General features: G+C 39.5%; 1 protein-coding gene across 1 annotated transcript; it reads right to left on the reverse strand.

Moving 5' to 3' along the window:
- Window positions 1–1318: 1318 nt before the first annotated feature.
- On the reverse strand, window positions 1319–18336 carry LOC127766358 (cytochrome P450 87A3-like). Its single transcript, XM_052291424.1, has 9 exons — window positions 18107–18336; window positions 15630–15954; window positions 15330–15479; window positions 14937–15194; window positions 14616–14705; window positions 14397–14475; window positions 13654–13760; window positions 2803–2933; window positions 1319–1409 (listed from the first exon to the last, which is right to left on the reverse strand). Exons 1-9 carry the CDS (start codon window positions 18334–18336, stop codon window positions 1319–1321), a joined length of 1461 nt encoding a protein of 486 aa, XP_052147384.1.
- Between the last annotated feature and the right edge of the window lie 3833 nt (window positions 18337–22169).

Below are 22169 nucleotides of genomic sequence, written 5' to 3' on the forward strand. Positions count from 1 at the left end.
GTTTTAACAAAGGACAATTTGGCTAGTAGAAATTGGTATGGCAATATGAGATGTTACTTTTGCATAAAAAATGAGACTATCCATCATTTATTCTTGGAGTGTCACTATGCAAAATTTCTTTCAAGAGCGTTACAATTTTCTTCTGATTTATCCATTCCTCATAGTACATCTCATATTTTTAAAAATTGGCTTGTGGGGGTTGATAAAAAAAAAACAGACAACTCATTCTTGTTAGAGCATCTGCTATGTGTGGGCTCTATGGTTGAGTAGAAATGATATGGTTTTTTTGATAAAAAAACACTATCTAAATATTATTTGCAGATGCTTTTTAGGACAACATATTGACTCCGGTCATGGGCTCATCTACAAAAGTGTGATGAAGACATCAAGCTAATAATAGTTGCATGTCGCAAACTGGAGTCAATGGTTATGCAACTTTTCACCAATTTTAGCTGGAGGTTCACAAATAGAATTCAATGAGTTTGAGTTTTATTTTTTTTCTATTGGTGTTAGTACTGGTGTGTGCTTCTATCGGTTTGGATGTGTTTTTATGACTTTTTTGAGGTGTGATTGTGCTTGGAACATATTTTATAATAAATTGACTGTAGCTTTGTGAGCAAAGGTCAGGATACTATTCTATTATTAAAAAAAATGATTGGATCTGAGATTGTTACAATACTGGCCTGCGTTTTGCAACTTGTCGAGCCTTGTTGCCCTCCCTGTCAGGCCGATTTCTTGCCCTTTGTATTCTCTGCACCGCGTGGGTGTTGGGGAGGGGATCGTGTTTCGAGCAGTGGGGATGGGATCCCGGTATCTACTAGTAGGATTTTTGTTTTTTAATTGATTCATGCATGGATTTATATATGTGATTCATATATATATATATGTCTAAATTTATATGGATGTTAGTAAATCTAGATGATAAATATAGAGATACCAAAACGTTTTATAATGCGGAACGGAGGGAATAAGACCCAGACATACAATACAATAGTACATATTTACAACACTACAGCCTCCAGCGCGGTAGGACAGTAAATATATATCATCGTAGTCCACACAAGCAGAATAGGAAATTACATACTCCCTCCGTTTCACAATGTAAGTCATTCTAGTATTTTTCACATTCATATAAATATATAAGAAATGCTAAAATGACTTACATTGTGAAACGGAGGAAGTATGTATGTATGAAGCAAACAACATATACACGCATATAATATGCTATATATGCTTCTATCGGAGCTTAGCTTAATTATTTAAATAGGGGATCACTATAGATATTATTGCAGTGGACTTGGACAGAGATAGAACCACTTCAAGCTTTAGCACGAAGCTGTATGTGAAAACCATCAGGAAATCGAAGCCCAGGAGAAAGCACCATTGATCCTCCCTTTATCGCTTCCCATCTGCAGTATACAAAAGAGTATTAACACTACGAGAGAATGGAAAGGTCCGGTGTGCAAAAAACACACGGGAACGGCCTGAAAACGCGCAGCAACAGCATTACCGAGTGCTAGCGGGGCTGGCTAATGGGCGATGAGCGATCGATCCCCATCCACCCATATACACTCCTTCGCCCTCTTCTTCTCTTCCTACTACACTATAATTTTTTTAAAAAAAACAAAGTTGGAAAAATTTATGTATAGAAACATTATATATAAAAAATATTTGAATTCAAATTTAAATTTAAAACGGGTATGTAAACTTTTGACTTATAAACTTTGGGTCTATAAACTAATATTTGAATTCAAATTCAAATTTGAATCAGGTATGTAAACTTTTGGCCTATAAACTTTGGGTCTATAAACTTTAGGTGTATAAAATTTAGATGTATGGAAATACTATATAAAAATATTTGAATTCAAATTCAAATTTGAATCATATATAATTCAAATTCAAATTTGAATCGGTATGTAAACTTTTTACTTATAAACTTTGGGTGTATAAAATTTAGATGCATAGAAATACTATATATAAAAAATATTTGAATTCGAATTCAAATTTGAATCAGATATAATTCAAATTCAAATTTGAATCGGGTATATGAACTTTTGACTTACAAACTTTGGGTCTATAAACTTTAGGTGTATAAACTTTAGATGTACATAAATACTATATATAAAAAGTATTTGAATTCAAAATCAAATTTGAATCGGATATATAAACTTTTGATTTATAAAATTTGGGTCTCTAAACTTTATATGTGTAAACTTGAGGTATACTGTACATAAATTTACTGAAATAGAAAAGTAATACGGTGCTAAAAAAGGAAACCAGGTGGAGGGAGGGGATCCAAATCTGATCTTAGCAATCTCGAGTGCTAGCACCCTAAACATATAAGTTTCCAAAAAAATATATCAGCCAGCTAATTAATGCTATTAGAGGAAGTGTGGTTTTGGGAATGAACGAGATAATTAAGATTAATTGACTAATTGCAGGAGATAACTTATAATTATATATATTTAAGACGGAGGGAGTGCTTAATTAGGGCACCCGCAATGGTTATCTATAGGCTCTCTACAAGAGATCCATGTCAATATATTTTTCTACTTGGAAGAGATTAAATGAAGAGAGAGAGCAAAGCTATCTACTAATCTGGAGATAGTCTATAGAGAAAAACGAGGCAATGGATTAGAGAGCTATAGATACCCATGTAGATATACCATTAAAGTGGTTTACTATTAATTTAGTCTATTGCTGAGATGTACATATTTTATAGATAGCACCTTACTTTACCATTGCGGGTGCTCTTAGTAAAGTACATGTGCTATATACTACTGCAGCCTGCAGGTACTATACCTGTACTTCGTGACCAAACAATGGAGGAAGATCGCCATCTGTAGCTTGGCGAAATCTGCGCCAACACATAAGCGGACTCCACCAAAAGCCATGAAATCTTTGGAGCCACCACCAGCTGGTTCCGCAATGTCCTATACAAAACATACAAGCGCATATATGCATGTATGGATGCCAAGTGTAATAAGAGCATGTCAAATGAGAAAAAGCGCCCACATGTTTGGTGATCTCTATATACTAGCAATATTCTACTATAGTATTATTATCAATGGAAGTGATGTGAATAGTTTGATTAGCTAAAACAAATTACCGTGTAACAGCAACTGAGGTGGTAGTATAAATAGATATGCTTAGTTAGATATAGAAAGTTGAAAAATTAATTACAATCAGTAGAGACCGTTGTACAACTTGTCTAGCAATATATATTTGATACCGGACGCGGAGCAAATTGGTGCATATCAGAATTCATCCGTGTGAGTTTTAAATGGACCATATCAGCAGAAAAATACACTTGTGGAGAAACCGTTTGTAGTCCTGGTTGATAAGCCCCCTTTAGTCCCGGTTGTCCAACCGAGACTATAAATCCGGGACTAAAGATAGCTATCTTTAGTCCCGGGTGAAATAACCGGGACTAAAGATCGATCTTTAGTCCCGGTTCATGTTACCAACCGGGACTAAAGATCGATCAGCCACGTGGCTGGCCAAACCATCTTTAGTCCCGGTTTGTGTTACCAACCGGGACTAAAGATCGGTGCACTTTTTTTTTTTGCATGGCCCTGTTTGCTGCATGATTGGTTATATATTTATATATATAGACATGTGTGTGTATAAATCATATATTACACACACATATGTATAATTTAAAGCACTTAACATTTTATGTGCATATATATATGTTACCAAAATATATATTAACACAGAAGTAAATGTGTACATATATAAATATATATATACATGCGTATATAGTACAATTCTTTTGCTCGGTAGCTATATATAGCTACGACTTCGACGACGGCGTTATGTCAGAAGAGGAAGGACCGACATTATAAATTATCGATCCGTCGTAGTAGAATTCACCGTCGGGATTAAGGACTTCTTCGTTGATGAATCCCATCAGTTGTTCTTAAACAGCCGTGATAAAATCCTTGTGTGGGAGATTATCCCTCATGTGAATACGCTATCATTCGAAAAATAATGACGTATCAATATATGAAATTAATAAACAACTTAACAAATCGATACGCAATGAACTTTTGAATGGTTTATGTATACGTACATCGAGCTCTCGTGTTATGCATATTTGGTTTGATAAGCAGTGGGCATACTCGCATACGTAGTAGCCGTATAAGTTAGTTCCCTGGTCCTACTTTGCACACTACATGAGAAACGATGAGAGATTTAATATACTCTTTATATTAACTGTAATTAGAGATTCAATTCAATATAATTTTGGATCATGCATGTACTCACTGGAAAATGAAACCTCCGTCCAAGTTTTTCTTTCCAAGTCCCGCGGACCAATTGACGGAACTGATCCCAAGCCCTACATATGCAGTTGCAAGCTATGATTAATTATTACCTGAGATCAACATAATAGCAATAGATTCCCTGCGACTTTGGAATAGATGGCATTATATTACCTGTCTATCAGTTTGAAGACCTTGTCAAAAATCTTCTCTTCTTTATTCATTGAGTCGTACACAGTGACTCTGCATGCGTCCAAGTCAAAGAATAACAGGACCCAGTGGAATCTGGAATATGCGTGAGATGAGATATATATGATCGAAAATGTACATGCTATATGTATGGGAACGAAATTTGTTCGAACGACAATAAAAACTCACTCTGTGTTGTACGGTAGTAGTATGTACGTCTTGAAATGCTGCTGCGTTAGGAGATGGACGAGATTGTCCTCTGTGTCTTTCTCGTACTTGTCGATCATTTCGGTGTTGATTTTCCGAGGGTCGATGAACCCAGTATCGCAGACCCTCCGCCGTCGGGCCCTTTGAATCTCCATTCTACAACGATGAAAGGAAAGTATTATTGCTTACATATATGCCAGGAGCTAATTATTGAATGAAACAAATCGAACTCAAAGATTCTCACAAAATCCATGCGCTCAGAAGAGAGACGTCGAGGGCGTCCAACTGGTACAGATCGAAGAGATCCTTGAAATGGATCTAGAGAACATCTTCTCCTTGCAAGAAGTCGGGGTTTCTGATCCTCGCTCCGAACATTCTCTACCCTTGGCGCTCATTTCCATGTACCGTTCATGGAATTTGTACATCTGTGTCGGTAGGGACTGTAGCTGTTTAGGTTTGACAAGCGGTTTACCGAGTTCAAACTTGTATGCCACTTCCGCCTTCGGGATTGGTGCGCCTCGAACCAACTGATCCAAAGTTAGACCGGTGTCTGCAATGAATTCCGTTATGCCAAAATCTTCGCCGGTCACCAACGGCTCGACCTCTTGGGTTTGGTTGTTCTCCAAGCTGAGGGACTGGTTTGGACTTCTTGTGATAGGCTCTCTGAAGTGTTCGGTCATAGTCCGATATCTGTAACGCCTCCTTATTTGTTGTGGACATTCCCTTGAAGAAGTTCTTCACGATCGGGTCAATAGGTATCTTCTTGTCAGGACTCCGAGGCTTGAGTTGCCTCTTCACCTCTCCAGCCACATAAGCATCAAGCTCCTCTTGACTGCAATCATACGGTGGCTCCTTGTTTTTGGTGGCGTCAACTTTCGCCTTCTTCGTTGCCCTTGTGCGGGCAGGCGGTGGAGCTTGGTGAGGCCTTGTCTTGGGAGGTGCAGGCGGACACGGTGGAGGCGGAGGAGGCGGAGGAGCCGGAGGAGATGGTGCAGCAGGAGGTGGCGGAGGAGCCAGAGGAGATGGTGCAGGAGGACGTGGCCGAGGAACCGGAGGAGATGGTGCAGGAGGAGATGGCGGAGCCAGAGGAGATGGTGCACGAGATGCCGCTTGTCGCCCAGGAAGGATGATGTACCTCTTGCGCCATAGTATGATGGCGTGGCTTGTGTCTCATAGATGCGTCTCACTATCTCCTCCTGGGTAGTCCAACTTGAGGTTCTCGTACGCGGCTTCCACCAGCTCAACTTCGACCCTCGAGTATCCTGCTGGAATCGGCCTGCAGTGGTAAGTCCCGGAAGGGTCCGTTGGTATGGCCATTCCCGACGCCACCTTCACGTGATGAGAGGTTATCTATTAGTAATCAACCTAAGCAGCAACTTGCGGAATGTACAAGTCAAAAATCATCAAACTACGAGCATACCTTGATTGATAAGTTCTTGAAGGGAATATGCAGCTCACATGGTGTCCGCTGCGTGATCTCATCAACGGGGCAGGTGGTTTCGTCATGGGTTTGCATGGCGTCCATGCTCTGTGATCCGACCTGCCCCGTTGAGGTGCAACTGCTACGATTGCCTGATGGGCTAACCATTGCAGGATGAATGTACGGCTGGGGATCCTGGGACCGATGTACGGCCATACGTTCATCCACCTTCCTTGCCACCTCCTCTTGCATGCTGAGCTCGTAGCTCGATACCCTGTACTCAAGATCTGCAATCTTCGCCTCGGTATCTCTCTTGCTCCTCATCCGACTCCTGTACGTGTGGATGTCCTCCTTAAATCCAATCTTCCAGAGAATCACGCCTTTCCCTCGTGTTCGTCCTGGATGCTCGGGAGTCTGTAGGGTGAGTGACAGCTCATCCTTTTCTCTGTCAGGTCGGAATGTGCCCTGAGAAGAGGCTACCACTGCGTCCGTTAGTCGATTGGTAGCCTCGCGTATCTGATCGCTGAAGACAAGGGAGCCATCAACTGGGTTAAACATTCCACCGTGAGCATAGTACCAAAACTTCAATCTATCCGGCCATTTAGCGGTGGCCGGTTCGATACCCCTCTCAATCAAACTTGCCTCAATCTCCTCCCACTTCGGCATTGCGACACTATATCCGCCTGACCCCAAGTGGTGATGGTACTTCTTCTTGGCGGCATTGTCTTTGTTTCTGGCCATCATCGCTGGCCCTTGTTGCCCTGTCTTGTAAGCAACGAACTCGTCCCAATGATCCCTTAGCTTTGGGAATACGTCGAAGTTCGGTGTTAGTCCCTTCAGGATGTATTTCTTATAGAGATCTCCCTTGAAGCTCTGGAACTGTTCTGCAATTTTCTTCAGAGTCCACTGTTTCACTATGTTCTCCGTACCCGCGGGTAGTGTGAACATCTCGAGCATTGTGGTCCACAGCATTGAGTCCAGGACAAAGCTGTCATTATCCCCGCGTGCCCTTGTTCTACGCCAGTACACCGTGCTGACAGGCACGTTGTCCCTCACAACCCAACCGCTGTGGCATACAAAATTCTTGGCTGCTTCTGCCGGGGCACTAGGTCGGCTGTCTTCGTCCACCTCAGTTATGATGTGCCGACCCTCTATCTTCTTCGCGGCACCTCGTTGTCCGCATGCCCTCTTCTGTCCAGCGGAGGGATGACTTCCACTAGCCTCCTCCTCATCGTTCCCCTCCTCGTTCCCCTCCGTATCCCTCTCCACGTTCCCCTCCTCGTTCAAGTACTGGTTTGGATCCTCATTCCCCTCTCCTTCATTCCAGTACTGGCTGCTTCCCTCTGCGATTGTATCGTATAGTATCTGTTACTCATCGCGATCAGCCATCTGTGCATACAAAAAATATTTCTTAGGTATATAGGATGTATTTGCGTACCGTAATATTAAAACTCTGCTAATCTTATATTAAATCTCTAATAATCTTATATTAAATGGCTACTAATCTCATATTAAAATTGTAATAATCATATATATATATGCTAAGTCTAACAATCTTATATTAAATCTCTAACAATCTTATATTTAATCTCTAATAATCTTATATTAAAATTGTAATAATCATATATGCTAAGTCTAACAATCTTATATTAAATCGCTACTAATCTCATATTAAAATTGTAATAATCATATATGTATGCTAAGTATAATAATCATATATTAAATCGCTACTAATCTTATATTAAAATTGTAATATATATATATATATATATATATATATATATATATATATATATATATATATATATATATATATATATATATATATATATATATATATATATATATATATATATATATATATATATATATATGCTAAGTCTAATAATCTTATATTAAATGGCTACTAATCTCATATTAAAATTGTAATAATCATATATATATGCTAAGTCTAACAATCTTATATTAAATCTCTAACAATCTTATATTTAATCTCTAATAATCTTATATTAAAATTGTAATAGTCATATATGCTAAGTCTAATAATCTTATATTAAATGGCTACTAATCTCATATTAAAATTGTAATAATCATACATATATATGCTAAGTCTAACAATCTTATATTAAATCTCTAACAATCTTATATTTAATCTCTAATAATCATATATTAAAATTGTAATAGTCATATATGCTAAGTATAACAATCTTATATTAAATCGCTACTAATCTTATATTAAATCGATAACAATCTTATATTAAAATTGTAAAAATCATATATGCTAAGTCTAACAATCTTATATTAAATATCTAACAATCACTTCTTTACATCACTTGCCTACGCGAATTCCTTCGATGGCTAGCTACCACTTCAGCTTGAGGGACGACGACGACGTTTTCTCTGCAACATTACGGGGAAAATGTATTAGTCTAAACGGGCCAAGTTACACATAATCATATATGTATTACCAGTAAATCGTATTAGTATAAACGCGTTCGTTCTCACACTTTTAGTACAAGTGCATCCACGTTCGTAAGCGTTTCGTGCACGTTCGTTCGCGTTTCGTAATCGTTTCGTTCACGCTCGTTCGCATTCGTGAGCATTTCATTCACGTTCGTAAGCGTTTCGTTCACGCTCGTTCGCGTTTGTTAACGTTTCGTTCACGCTCGTTCGCGTTCGTTAACGTTTCGTGCACGTTCGTTCGCGTTCGTTAACGTTTCGTCCACGTTCGTTCGCGTTCGTTAACGTTTCGTTACGTTCGTTCAGCGTTCATTCAAAGGTCGTCCACGTATCGTTCACGTTCGTTCGCGTTCGGTCACGTTTCAATCACGTTCGGCAATATTGGGTGCGCGTGGCAGTGGCGTGGCGGCGCGGCGGCGGCGTCGGGGCGCCGTGGGCCGGCCCGGCGGCGGCGGCGAGGGGGCCCGGCGGTGTGGGGGCGCAGCGGCGTCGGGGCCCGGCGGCGTGGGGGCGCGGCGGCGGCACGCGGCGGCCGCAGCGTGGCGAGCTCGAGGCGGTGGCGGCGGAGTGGCAGTGGCGACGGCGTGGCGTCGTGGTGGCGTGGCATAGCGGCCCGGCGGCGTGGTGCGGAGGCGTGGCGAGCTCGAGGCGGGGGCGGCGTTCGTGGCAGTGGCGATGGCGTCGGCGGCGGCGGCCGCCGCGTCGAAGTCGGTCGTCGGCCGTGGAGAGAGCGAGAGATCGAGATCGAGATCGAGAGAGAGAGAGGCAGCAGAGGCTCTCACCCAAGTGATGCGGCGGCGGCGTCTGCGGCGGAGGCGGCGAGGACCGCCAAGCGACGGCGAGAGACGACGGCGGTGTCGGCGCGGGGTTGCCCTAGGCACAGTGGCGGTGAAGGAGAAGCCGAGATCGAAAAACGTCTAAGTGTTGGTGGAGAAGACGAGGGCGCACCGGGAATATATATACCCCCAGATCTTTAGTCCCGGTTGGTGAGAACAACCGGGAGTAAAAATATCTTTACTCCCGGTTGGTAACAACAACCGGGACTAAAGAATTTCTTTAGTCCCGGTTGTTAATTCTTTAGTCCCGGTTGTTGTTACCAACCGGGAGTAAAGATATTTTTACTCCCGGTTGTTCTCACCAACCAGGACTAAATATCTTTTCCCGCTATTTCCAAATTATTTTTAAACCCGGTTAGGGTTAGGAACCGGGACTAAAGATAATAGCAGTTGTGTCTTGAATTTCATTGTATATGTGTTTCTAAAATAGTAAATAATGCATTACAATTATTTAAAGTCGAACAATTAACGATATTAAATTGTTAAAAATTCTAATTAACATATGTAAATAGCACATGCATGATTTAAAATTAATACAAAATCTAATAATCATATATAATTAGCATATCATGATATTAAATTGTTGAAAATTCTAATTAACATATGTAAATACCACATGCATGATTTTAATAAAAAATCTAATAATCATATATAACTAGCATATCATGATATTAAATTGTTGAAAATTATAATTAACATATGTAAATACCACGTGCATGATTTAAAACCTTTAAAAATTCTAATAATCATATATAACTAGCATATGGATGATTTCAATTTGATTAAAATTCTAATAATCATACATAATTAACAAAACATCTAATAATCATATATAACTAGCATATGGATGATTTCAATTTGATAAAAATTCTAATAATCATACATATTTAACATATGCCATACAACAATTGATTTGTATGGATATTCAGTACATCCAATATAGTTTACATCGTGTACAGAACAATTACGGCAATACATTGGCGGTGACGGTTGACCGCACGTACTTTCTCCTCACTATTGTTCCTTCCTTGTGATCGCTACGTGAGTAAGGGGTGTCTTCATTTGATAGGAGGATGGTAGGGTCAATTGTCACCGTGAAAGGGGGTTGCCCATCAAACTGATCGTAATCCTCGTCAGTCTTGTCCTCTACTCCGACGATTTTTCTTTTTCCTGGGAGAACCACGTGGCGCTTCGGCTCGTCAGGCTCTTTGCCCTTTTTTTCTTTGCTAGACATGTCCTTGACGTAAAAAACTTGGGTTACATCATTGGCAAGGACAAAAGGTTCGTCCGAGTATCCAACCTTGTTAAGGTCAACCGTTGTCATCCCACTGTCATCAATCGTTACGCCTCCACCAGTCAACCTAACCCATTGGCACCGGAACAGAGGGACCTTGAGAGGTCCATAGTCAAGTTCCCATATGTCCTTGATGGCACCGTAATATGTGCCAGTTGTACCATTGTGTCCCATGGCATCGATACGGACAGCACTGTTCTGGTTCATGCTCTTCATGTCTTGGGCCCTCATGTAGAATGTGTACCCATTGATTTCATATCCCTGGAATGTCGCGATCGAGCCAGATGGTCCCCTCGCCAGGAAGGCCAGTTGTTGGTTAATCGTCTCGTTACCCATGAGATGTTGTCGCAGTCACATGGAGAAAGTATCAATATGATGCCTTATAATCCATGCATCGGACTTACCGATGTTTCTGGCGCAAACTAGAGCCAAGTGCTCCTCGATGTAGGGAGCCACCAATGAAGATTGTTGCAGAACCGTAAAATGGGCTTTACGGAATAAATTGTTGTCTACCGTCATTATTGCTTTCCTTCCGAGAGTCCCCTTTCCCCGTAGTCTCCCTTCATGGCGTGATTCAGGTACCCGATTGGGCGAAGGTCTTCGATAAATTCTACGCAGAATTCAATGACCTCCTCTGTTCCATACCCCTTGGCGATGCTTGCCTCCGGCGAGCACGGTTACGAACATACTTCTTCAGAACGCCCATGTACCTCTCGAAAGGAAACATGTTGTGTAGGTACACAGGACCTAGAATACCGATCTCTTTGACAAGGTGACAAAGCAGATGCGTCATTATATTAAAAAATGAAGGTGGAAATATCAACTCAAAGCTGACAAGTCATTGCACCACATCATTCTGCAGGGCTTCTAATATATCAGGATCGATGACCTTCTGCGAAATTGCGTTCATGAAAGCACATAGCTTTGTTATTGTTGCCCGGACATTGTCTGGGTGGATACCCCTTATTACAACTGGTAGCAGCTGTGTCATCAACACGTGACAGTCATAAGACTTTAAATTTGTGAACTTCTTCTCCTTCGTGCTTATTATTCGCTTTATATTCGTGGAGTATCCAGATGGTACCTTGATGCTCTCCAAGCATTCAAACATACTTTCCTTCTCTGCCTTGCTAAGAGTGTAGCTGGCTGGACTCAAGTAATGGCTTCCTCGTTAGCAGGAATTCTCTTCTTCGTTAGCTGCCCATCAACTTCTCCTGGATCATCTCGTCTAATCTTGTATCGTAGTGCTTTGCAAACAGGGCATGCTTCTAGGTTCTCGTACTCCTCACCGTGATATAGGATACAATCATTCGGAAATGCGTGAATCTTCTGAACTTCCAGTCCTAGAGGGCAGACTATCTTCTTAGCCTCGTATGTTGTCTCGAGCAACTTGTTTCCCTCTGGAAAAATGTTCTTGACGAGTTTTAATAAATCGCCAAATGCCTTGTCACTAACACCATTCTTTTACCTTCCATTGCAAGAACTCCAGAGTGGTATCCAACTTTTTGTGCCCCCTGCTCGCAACCTAGGTACAACGACGTTCTGTGGTCCTCTAACATCTTGTCCAATTTATGGGCCCTCTTTTCACTTTCGCAATCCTCCTTGGCGTCCTGCAACATCTGACCAAGATCATCCGCAATGTTGTTACCATCAGCATCCCTTTCCTCCTCGCCCGTTTGATTTCCTTCAAATCCAGCGTACTGAGCAAAGTCCGGAATATTGTCGTCTTCCACTTCATCTTCTTCCATTTCAACACCTTGCTCTCCGTGGGATGTCCAACAATTATAGCTTGGCATGAACCCCGACTCAAACAAGTGGAAATGAATAGTCCTGGATGCAGAATACTCCTTCTGATTCTTACACTTATTGCATGGACAACAAATAAAACCCTTATGCTTGTTAGCTTCGGCCACTCTCAAAAAATAATGCACGCCGTCAATAAACTCTTTGGACCGCCGGTCAGCGTACATCCATTGCCGATCCATCTACATGACATGAAAAAAAATCGTACACACATAATTATTCGTACAATAATGACAGTCATACAATAATTATAAAATAATTACAAACTCTTTCAACAGTCACACAATAATGACATATCATTATTCATACAAATATTATGAAATATTACACCGAATAATTATATATTTACTATTTATAAAGTTTTAAACTAATATTAATGTGTTGTACTTATTTTAATTTTTCATTTTACTTTGTTTTCTATTATTCAAGATTAACTTTCACTATATTTTCCATCTCAACTATTTTATAAAACCTTTTTTAGCAAATAAACTAAATTTCTATATATTCTTTCTTCTCCACACAAATTTTCTCTCTCATCAACTAACAACAAAATTTTGGAGACAAAAAAGTATGCAAAACATAGCTCCAAATGTAATATAAAAAAAAACATTGGAGGATGAAGTTGCTAACCTTTTAGGCACCTCCGATTTGTATATAATCACCAAAATAAATTCACTAGAAATTTTGGCATGACCTCCCCTCTTTTTTGAAGAAATTTTGAAGCTTGCTCGGGCTGGAGGAGGAAGAAGACATATATATAGGGGTGGGACTTTAGTCCCGGTTGGTGTTAGGAACCGGGGCTAAAGATCGCCGGGATCTTTAGTCCCGGTTGGTAACACCAACCAGGACTAAAGTTACGATCTTTAGTCCCGGTTGGTGTTATTAACCGGGATTAAAGATCCCGGGGGGCCTGACAGGCCCTGGCAGCATTTGAACCGGGATCTTTAGTCCCGGTTGGTGTTACTAACCGGGACTAAAGATCAAATATGTCCGTTACCCTTTTTAATCGGGACTAAAGATCATCTTTAGTCCCGGTTTTTGTTGCAACCGAGACTATTGTGGAATTAGCCCGACCGACAAAAGATGGTTTCTCCACCAGTGATAGTAATAATATACATGCAGAATTTTATTTTAGAGAGACGGAAAAAATTATAAGTTGCTTTGAATTTCACCACGAACCTTCCATCTCCAAGGATTGAATTCATTGGGGTCCTTATATACCGTAGGATTCAGATGAATATTGGAAGGACTAAGTATGATCTTTGATCCTTTTGGGATAGTGTAGCCTGTACAAATTATGAACATGTGCAGTAGAAGTCATTAAAACTGTTATCTATACATTATATAAAGTTATTAACCACTAAGTCCAAAGCTCATCAATATGTAACTATGCCACATCATCACTCGCAATAATTACATATTTAATCTCATGCAACCATATAACATAACCTAAAATTTATTTAATTCTACAATCAACATGCAAGCATATTCAATCATCACTCCTCACATCATTTGCACAATATCTTAACAAATATATCTACATTTTTATAATATTTAACATATACTTATCAATATGTTTCACATTCTTATCAATATGTTTCACATTAAAGTGTATGTATCATTTATTTGTTTCATGATAAGTACTGATAAATCTTGATGTTTTATTATTTTTATTTTTACTCCTAGCTTGATTATCGAAAAATCATATATCAAGAATTGCTTAGTAAACAACAGCAAAGCGCGGGGAATCACCTAGTATATATAAATAGTTGCAGCCAACTATTAGAGCAATTAATTATTCTCTCAGGTTGCAATGCACAAAGCCTCTTTTCTTCAAATGAAACTTTAGGATCTATATATATGCATATGATGTTCCAAATTGATTAAAAATAAAAGATGTGTTGCTTCCTGCCAGTTCCTACCTTTTATATGAACATCCTGTCTGGCTTTCCTAAACACTACAGGAGCGATGTTAGCCAGCCTCAAAGCCTCATGTATAACCTATAAAATGATAATTAATCAAGAAGATGCACATTATATGATTACAAATATACATGGTTTTCGCATGCATATGAAGTCATGCTTACAAATATGCATTAAGCAAGCAGTAATAAAAAGACTGAAAGGTAATATGCATATACATGAGATGTGAATTTCATAGACTTGTATTCCTCCCATGTGATTTGGGAGTTTGGATCGGCCTTTCGTTTCAGGATGCGATCATGCTCCTCCTGAAGGCATCAATTAGTATCATTTTATCAGCAAATGCATATAGCACAATACTTTAATAATTAAGTCTTAATTATTTCTAACACATCGCCACAAATACTAATTAAATTTTCAGGAAAGAAAGCATATGTCCATATCCAACAACAGAGCAATGTACATACAGAAGGAAAGCATCAGTAGCTAGTTCTACTAGTACGTAGTATCAGAGTAGTAGTTAATTTCCTTGCACTTACTGTTAGTTCTTCAAAAGCCATTGGATTGTCCGTTAGAAACCTGAGTATCGCGGTGATCCCGGATGAGGTGGTCTCGAAGCTAGCGAACAACAGCAAGAAGAGCAGATCCAACGCGACGTTCTCACTCACTGCAGGCTTCTCCTGCTTCAGCTCATCAATCAAAGCATCGAAGAAGTCGATGCTTTCCAATTGATGTGCTGTCTTCTTCTTCCTCTCGTCGAGCAATTCTCTCAACATCCTCATGACATTTTTTCGTCCCTGCATATATATACAGTGATCGAATTGATTGTCATGATCGATCGTGTATATACATATTCTGATCGATCGTGTATATACATATTCTATCTAAACATTATTTGAAAGGTAAAGCCACTCTATATATTATATGTTTACCTGCATACATTCGTAGAATGCAGTATCTGGAAGGTAAATTGGAAATGCAAGTAATCCTTGAAGGAATGCATCGAACTGTTTCCACAACTTCCCGTTTGATGCTGAAGAGTCGTAGCTGATTAACTTCTTCGCTATTATGCTGAATATCATCTGCCAGGATTATAAATAATATTAAAAAATGTACAACATATATTAATTAGACTTTTAACGACTGTGCTAAACAAGCAATTAGATCCAATGATATATCATGTCGTACACTATATATCATAATTGAGGTCATGCATATATGTGCATGCTTACACTTGAGACTTCTTCTTTCACTTCGATGCTCGGACGATCAAGCCAGGAGAGCAGGCTGGCCTGAGCCGTTTTCTGCATCTCCTGGAGCATTGCTCGCCTGAGGTTTTCAGGGCCGAAGAGCCGGAGGACCAGGTTCCTGACGTGCCTGTGTGAGGACCCGAACGTCGTGATGATGCTATCTGCACCGAAGACTCTCATGAATGAGTTCGGGTACCAACACTGGAAGAGCCTCTCCTCTTGTTGGAACACCAAGTTGTTCAGCTCCGGATCAAGGGACACGATCATGTCTTGAGCAATTATGTTTGTCCTGAAAATTGGGCCGTACCTGCAGAAAATTGATCCATTTATGCCAATTAATTAGCATGTATATACATCCATCCATGAATATCGTATGCTTAGGTAGGTATAATTAACAATCCTACTCAGCTGGCTTATATTGAAATATCGAATGAGATTATTTAGGTGAGTATGAATAGAGAGAGGAAGAAAGAGAAAGAAAAAGACGACTAAATAAGCGCCGGTTCTACCACAATCTCCAACTCATGGTGGGCCAAAGACCCTATCCACCACTCATTGCTCTTCAAGAGCAAAAAGGACAAAAAAAAAAGGATGGGGAGATAGGATAGTGGGACCCACCATATAATAAAGGAGAAAGTATAATTACCCCTCAATCGAATTGCCCCCATAAACTCAAAAAAATAGACAGAACCCCCCCCCCCCCCCGCACTATTGCGAGTGGTTTAGGGTTCAAATAGCCCACATAGCAGTCTAGTCAGTAATTTTTTTTTCTAACAAAATCGCTAAGGCCCACTTGTCAAAATCCCTACCCCTCCTCTCTCTCCCCCCTCACCTTCTGAAACGTGCGTCTGCGGTGGCCGGCCTGCTCTCCTGCACACGCTTGCCACGGAGAATTTGGCGGCGGGGGATATGGGATGACATGTGGGGCGCCTGTAGAGGCCGGCGGTATGGAGGCGGAAGCGAGGGCGGCGCGTGCCGGCGGCGTCAAATCCAAGCGTGCCAGAACCATGACCCAACATATCCTCCTCCGGCCGACGAGAAGGGCGGGGGTCGGAGCAGGAGGACTTTGGACTTGTCGGTCGGTGGTAGAGCTCGAGCCTAGGGGAAACGGCCTCGAGATCGATGTTCCACAGCTCGCCGGTGCCAGTCATCGGCCAAGGAGCTCCGCCTCCATGCCGCCGGCATTTGCAGGCACCCTGCCGTGTCTAGCTGTCTCCCCTACCATCGTATTTCCCCACCATGGCCATCTTCGCCACTGCATCTTCGGCTTCAACCATGCCGCCCTCTCCTTCGCTTCCATGCCACCGGCCTCTTCAGGCGCCCAATTGCGTTGTCCCCTCTTCCCCGCCGTCTTATTTCCCCCGCCATGGCTACCTTCTCGTGCAAGTCCAGCGCTAGCCGCTGCTTCCCTAACCACAGGAGGACGAGGCCCAGATGGTGAGCTTGACGGGCTGGCCACAGTTGGTGTGTGCCTCATTCTCGGCCTCCGCCTTGAGGAGGCTCGTAACTGTGGCGCACCGCTCATCCTTGGCCTCCGCCGACACGCGGGATTTGTCAGCCTCCAACGCGAGAGAGAGATAGAGATAGGTGAGAGGGGTAAAAGGATAGAGAGGGGAGAGAATATCATAGGTGGGCCCCACTAATTTTTTAAATAAAAAATTGCTGACTAGACTGCCACGTAGGACAAAATCCACTCCGGATTGAGTTAGGGGGAGTTATTTGTCTAGTTTAAATAGTTGATGATATAAAATATCTGGTATTTTAGTTTATGGGGTAATTCGATTGACCGCGATAGTTCAGTACGGTAATTCGTACTTTTTCCTATAATGTATAATAAAATAAAATTTCTAAGTAAAATATGCTTAAGTAGATAGAGCTTCTATTGTAAAAGTTATCTCTTGAGCTATTTATATATGACACGTAGCTGGCTTAGATATTAGCCTTGCTCTTAGGGTCCATTAGATTATAGAGTGAACAATCGATATATATGATCCTTGAACTTTAATTTCTTCTTTCAGAGTCAATTTAGTCCCTCACATTTCTTATTGACTAAATAAGTCCCAAAATTTGGTTATGTGACTTAATATAGTACTTGGGTAATCTAAAATCACCACATGGACATGCCAATAATTCACAGATGCAAATTCAACATTTGTAAGTAAAACTTTTATATATATGTTCTTGGTGACTCAAAAGCCAATGCTAAAAAAGAAACTACATTGAAAATATCTTAAAATCAATCTCAAAATTAAGTTTGAAAATTCAAAATTTAGCTTTTTCTTTAGCTGATTAGGCCATCCGATGGGAGTCTATTGGGAGCCTATGATTAATAGAAAGAAGCCCATATATATGCAAGGCCAGAACAATTAATATACCTGCACGTTGGAGGCCACCGAAAAGCTTAAAAAAGTGAAATGTGAAGGAACGCACAAACTATTACGCATAATATTGTCAGTCACCTCTCGAGACGTTGCTTCAGAAATGGAAGCAACTCAAGGGATGGGCTCCGGGCGAAGAACTCGAGCGACTCGCCGAGGAGGGGGAGGCCCCTCGACCCTGGCGGCAGCCTGCAGGAGCTTTCATCAGCTTTGCATGCGCGGATTATCAGCCAAGCAGCTCCTGCTAGCACAGCCGTAGCGGCAGCGAGGGCAAACCAGGGGATGGCCACTGCCACAGGGGAATCCTCCATTGACGGCAACTGGATACTACTACTGCTACTCACTACCCACGTTTTGTTGGATGGCAAATCTTGCATGATCCGTCGCAGTATTTATAGCATGGCAGCGCATCTACGGTAGACCTATATGTTCCGGTTTTATGTTAGGATCGGCATATAATCCCAAAGAAAAAAAAATAACTGCATGCTTTATATGCACCACAATTAGTAGCCACAAGCCACAAAGTAGCACGTGTAATCTATCTATCTGTTATATATTAAAAAAAGTCCATTAAACTTCTAAAAAACTCTATTGTCGTCACGTGGCACTCCCACAAATATTCCTAGGCTGCTAATTTAAACCATTAGATTAGATCTATTATTAAAAGGGTGATACATTTTTTATAAATAAAATATGGAACCGGTGGCTGGGAAAAGGAAAGAAAACATAAAAGAATTTACGCAAGTATACAATTGAAAAAATCTATACTTTCTATATAGTTAGTACCCATTAAAGCTAAAGCTCAACATGCAAGCATGTCACATCATCACCCACTAGCAATTACTATTCTAGCCCATTTAAAATCCCATACAATTACTATTCTAGCCCATTTAAAATCCCATGCAACCATGCCATATCTTCACTCACTGGCAATTACTATTCTAGCCTATTTTAAATCCCATGCAAGCATTACATATCATCTACAATATTATATTATAAAGATCTACAAGTATGTGTCAAATCATCTTTCTCACATTTTTTTTCTCAACATTTCAACTTTTATCATTTCGACAATATTTAACATATACTCATCAGTGAATCCCGCAGCAAAGCGCGGGGTATCACCTAGTAAGACAAATGAAGCTTCCTACAGTTAGCCGGAAGAAAAAAAAACATCTACGTACTATAAAAATTAATAAAGCCAAAAAAATGCGTACTTATTACTGGTGGAAAGCACGACCGTCTAAAATAGATTTTGTATAATACAAAAAATAAAGAAAATATAATACTGCACAATATACTGTGTACGGAAGGGTATGCAATTAAGCTAGACCTATAATATATTAAAATATCAAATCAAAGGTCTCTAAACATCATCTTTTAAATTAGTTTTAATTTTATACCACTTTATATATGATCTATTGTATTCGTTCAATAATATAAACTATTGGTGTATAAAAGTTATGTTGTGGTTTTAAATACATCACGACACATCATATCGACATACAATAGGTGATGTTAGAGAGAAAAGTCTATTAAATGTCCTATAGACAGTCCTAAACAATATATGACACTCTTACAAACACTTACGCTTCCACGTGGCACTTTAATAAATTAGGCACTTTAATAAATTAGAGAAGACCTTATTATAAATTCTGAGAAAAAAGAAAAACATCCGAACCTCATTTTTATTGGTGGATCCACTATTTTAAACTATTAGATTAGAGTTATTTAAAATACATCCCATGTAACCTTAAAAAAATAAATCCCGTGAATAGTTGTACGTATATATTTACGTACTTCTGTACTTTTCTACTCACCGAAAAAAGGAACGAAAGAAAAAACGTAATTACGACTGAATAAAGAAGGATTAGCCCTGCCACGGTCCGACCTAATTATTACGAGTGAGTCCCACCTAATTGTTACGAGTGACACGTACATACGTACTGTTCACAAAAAAACTAAAATAAGTTCTCAGATGTACAATACGTACTGTACTATTCACCGGATAGAGAAAAAAATATCCCTCATATGTACGTGCTACGCACCGTCCGTCCATTCTTGAATCTTTATACATAACAAGAAATATTCTTGAATCCTTATCTAATATATGAGAATATTACGTCTACATTTGATATTAACTATATTTTAATTTAAAAATTATCACATGGAAGCATATTTAGCTCTTTGTCCACTAAATATCCTATAAGCTCTATTAAACCGCCACATAGCACTTCTACAAACGGTTCTATGCTTCCACATGATATTTTAATAAATTAGAAAAATCTCAAAAAAATTGAGAATAGGCAAAACATCCGGTTATCGATTTTCACTAATATACGGTGGACCCATTGTACGTACATACCTCTCCACCTATTTCCTTTTCTCTCCTATTTTCCTGTTTATGTTAGATGGAAAAACTATTTGAGGATAACAACTTTTAAACAATTATTATCTAAATCATATAGCTAACTTTTTATTGGTGCATACCATTAGATTATTTACTATAAAACAAAATTGAAGATCCGAGTTAACTATATTATTAAAAATATCATTACTTTGGGTCATACATATTATATGAACTAGCTATTGTTCACTGATCCATATTTTTTAAGAAAAAATCATACAGATTTTTAAACCTTGTGATTGATAACATACACTTAAATTAGAACAATTTAGAACAATTTAAGCGGTTTAATTAGAAAATACGACACCCAAATTATTTTCTAATAGATCTAAGATTTAATGTATTTATAAAAATAGATAACTCAAAACTAGGACCCATTCGATCTATCTTAAAAACAATAATCTCCTCCCATCCTCCTGCCTTACGTATATCTCCGACCTTCCCCATCTGACTCACCCATCCTCTCCTCTGCAATTCAATTATCTCATCTTCTATTTCTTTAATTAACATAATATAAAAATAGTCGTAATTATTGATTTATTTATAATTAAATAAATAAATCAAGACCACATTAGCTATATTTTACTATATAGAAGTTAACAAACATCATTTGATGGTAGACCCTATGGTTTGCATGGCAACTAAGTAACAACGAAAAATTAATTGAACATATGTATTATGTTATACTAAATCACTATACGTGACAAAAATCAATTAAACTTTCCTAGAGCGCTCATAAATCACCGTATAATATGTCGTAAAATTATAAGAAAAACCAATTAAATTGACTTATCCATAATTTTTAACTATTAGATCTACTTTTTATAAAAAAATCTTAAGTCGCCATGTGTCACGTCCTATAAAAAACAGGAAAAACCTTAAAAATTCTTAGAAAAAATGAAACACCCCGTCATCGACTTTCACTTAAATCATAGAAAAATTAGAAAAATAAAATCTCCACCACCTCCTCACCCTCACAAGTCCACAACACTGTTGTCCTCTCTCTATTGTTTTATCTATTAAACTAAAAGAGAAACAATAAATAGTGTTTGATATTTTTTTGAGAAACAAGGTACAAACGCAGGCGCTCACAACACGCGCACACTCAACCCTATGAACGCACACATGCACATACCCCTATGAGTACTTCCGAGAGACTAGGCTGACGTATTTTGGCATTGACGAAGTCACCATGTATAGCTCGCTGTCGACGGGTACGTCGCCTACCGCCGAAAGTCATTTTTAAAATTAGTAAAGGTGTCTCGTGCAATTATGAACAATAGGTGACGAATACACACTAGATGCTAAAATATAGATCTTTATCAAACATATAAATGATACTCTGAAGATTGTCACGATCACATGTTTGTTTAGCTATATATATTTTTAGTGATTAACCTCACTCATTTCTAAAGATTACATTGTATTTGTATAATAAAAAAATTAAGCAGTACTAATTAATACCATAAACAAAATCATGTCTACACAAAACATAAGGAAACTTTTTTTTTTGGAAGAAGTGAAGAACTATTTTTATCACATCCATCTTCTTTTTGTTTCCCTGAAGGGCACCGAGCATAGATAACAGAGCTTGCTATGTTACCACAAGTATAGCAGGGGGCACGCATATGGTTGAGTTGAGGCATGTCTAGTGGTGGCGGCCACCATTGATAATAGTGCTCAACTTCCTACTTACTGATGCAATCATCTTTGAGGGTACCGATAGTGAACCATGAT

This window comes from Oryza glaberrima, chromosome 3, assembly GCF_000147395.1.
Source record: "Oryza glaberrima chromosome 3, OglaRS2, whole genome shotgun sequence".
NCBI classification, from domain to species: domain Eukaryota; kingdom Viridiplantae; phylum Streptophyta; class Magnoliopsida; order Poales; family Poaceae; genus Oryza; species Oryza glaberrima.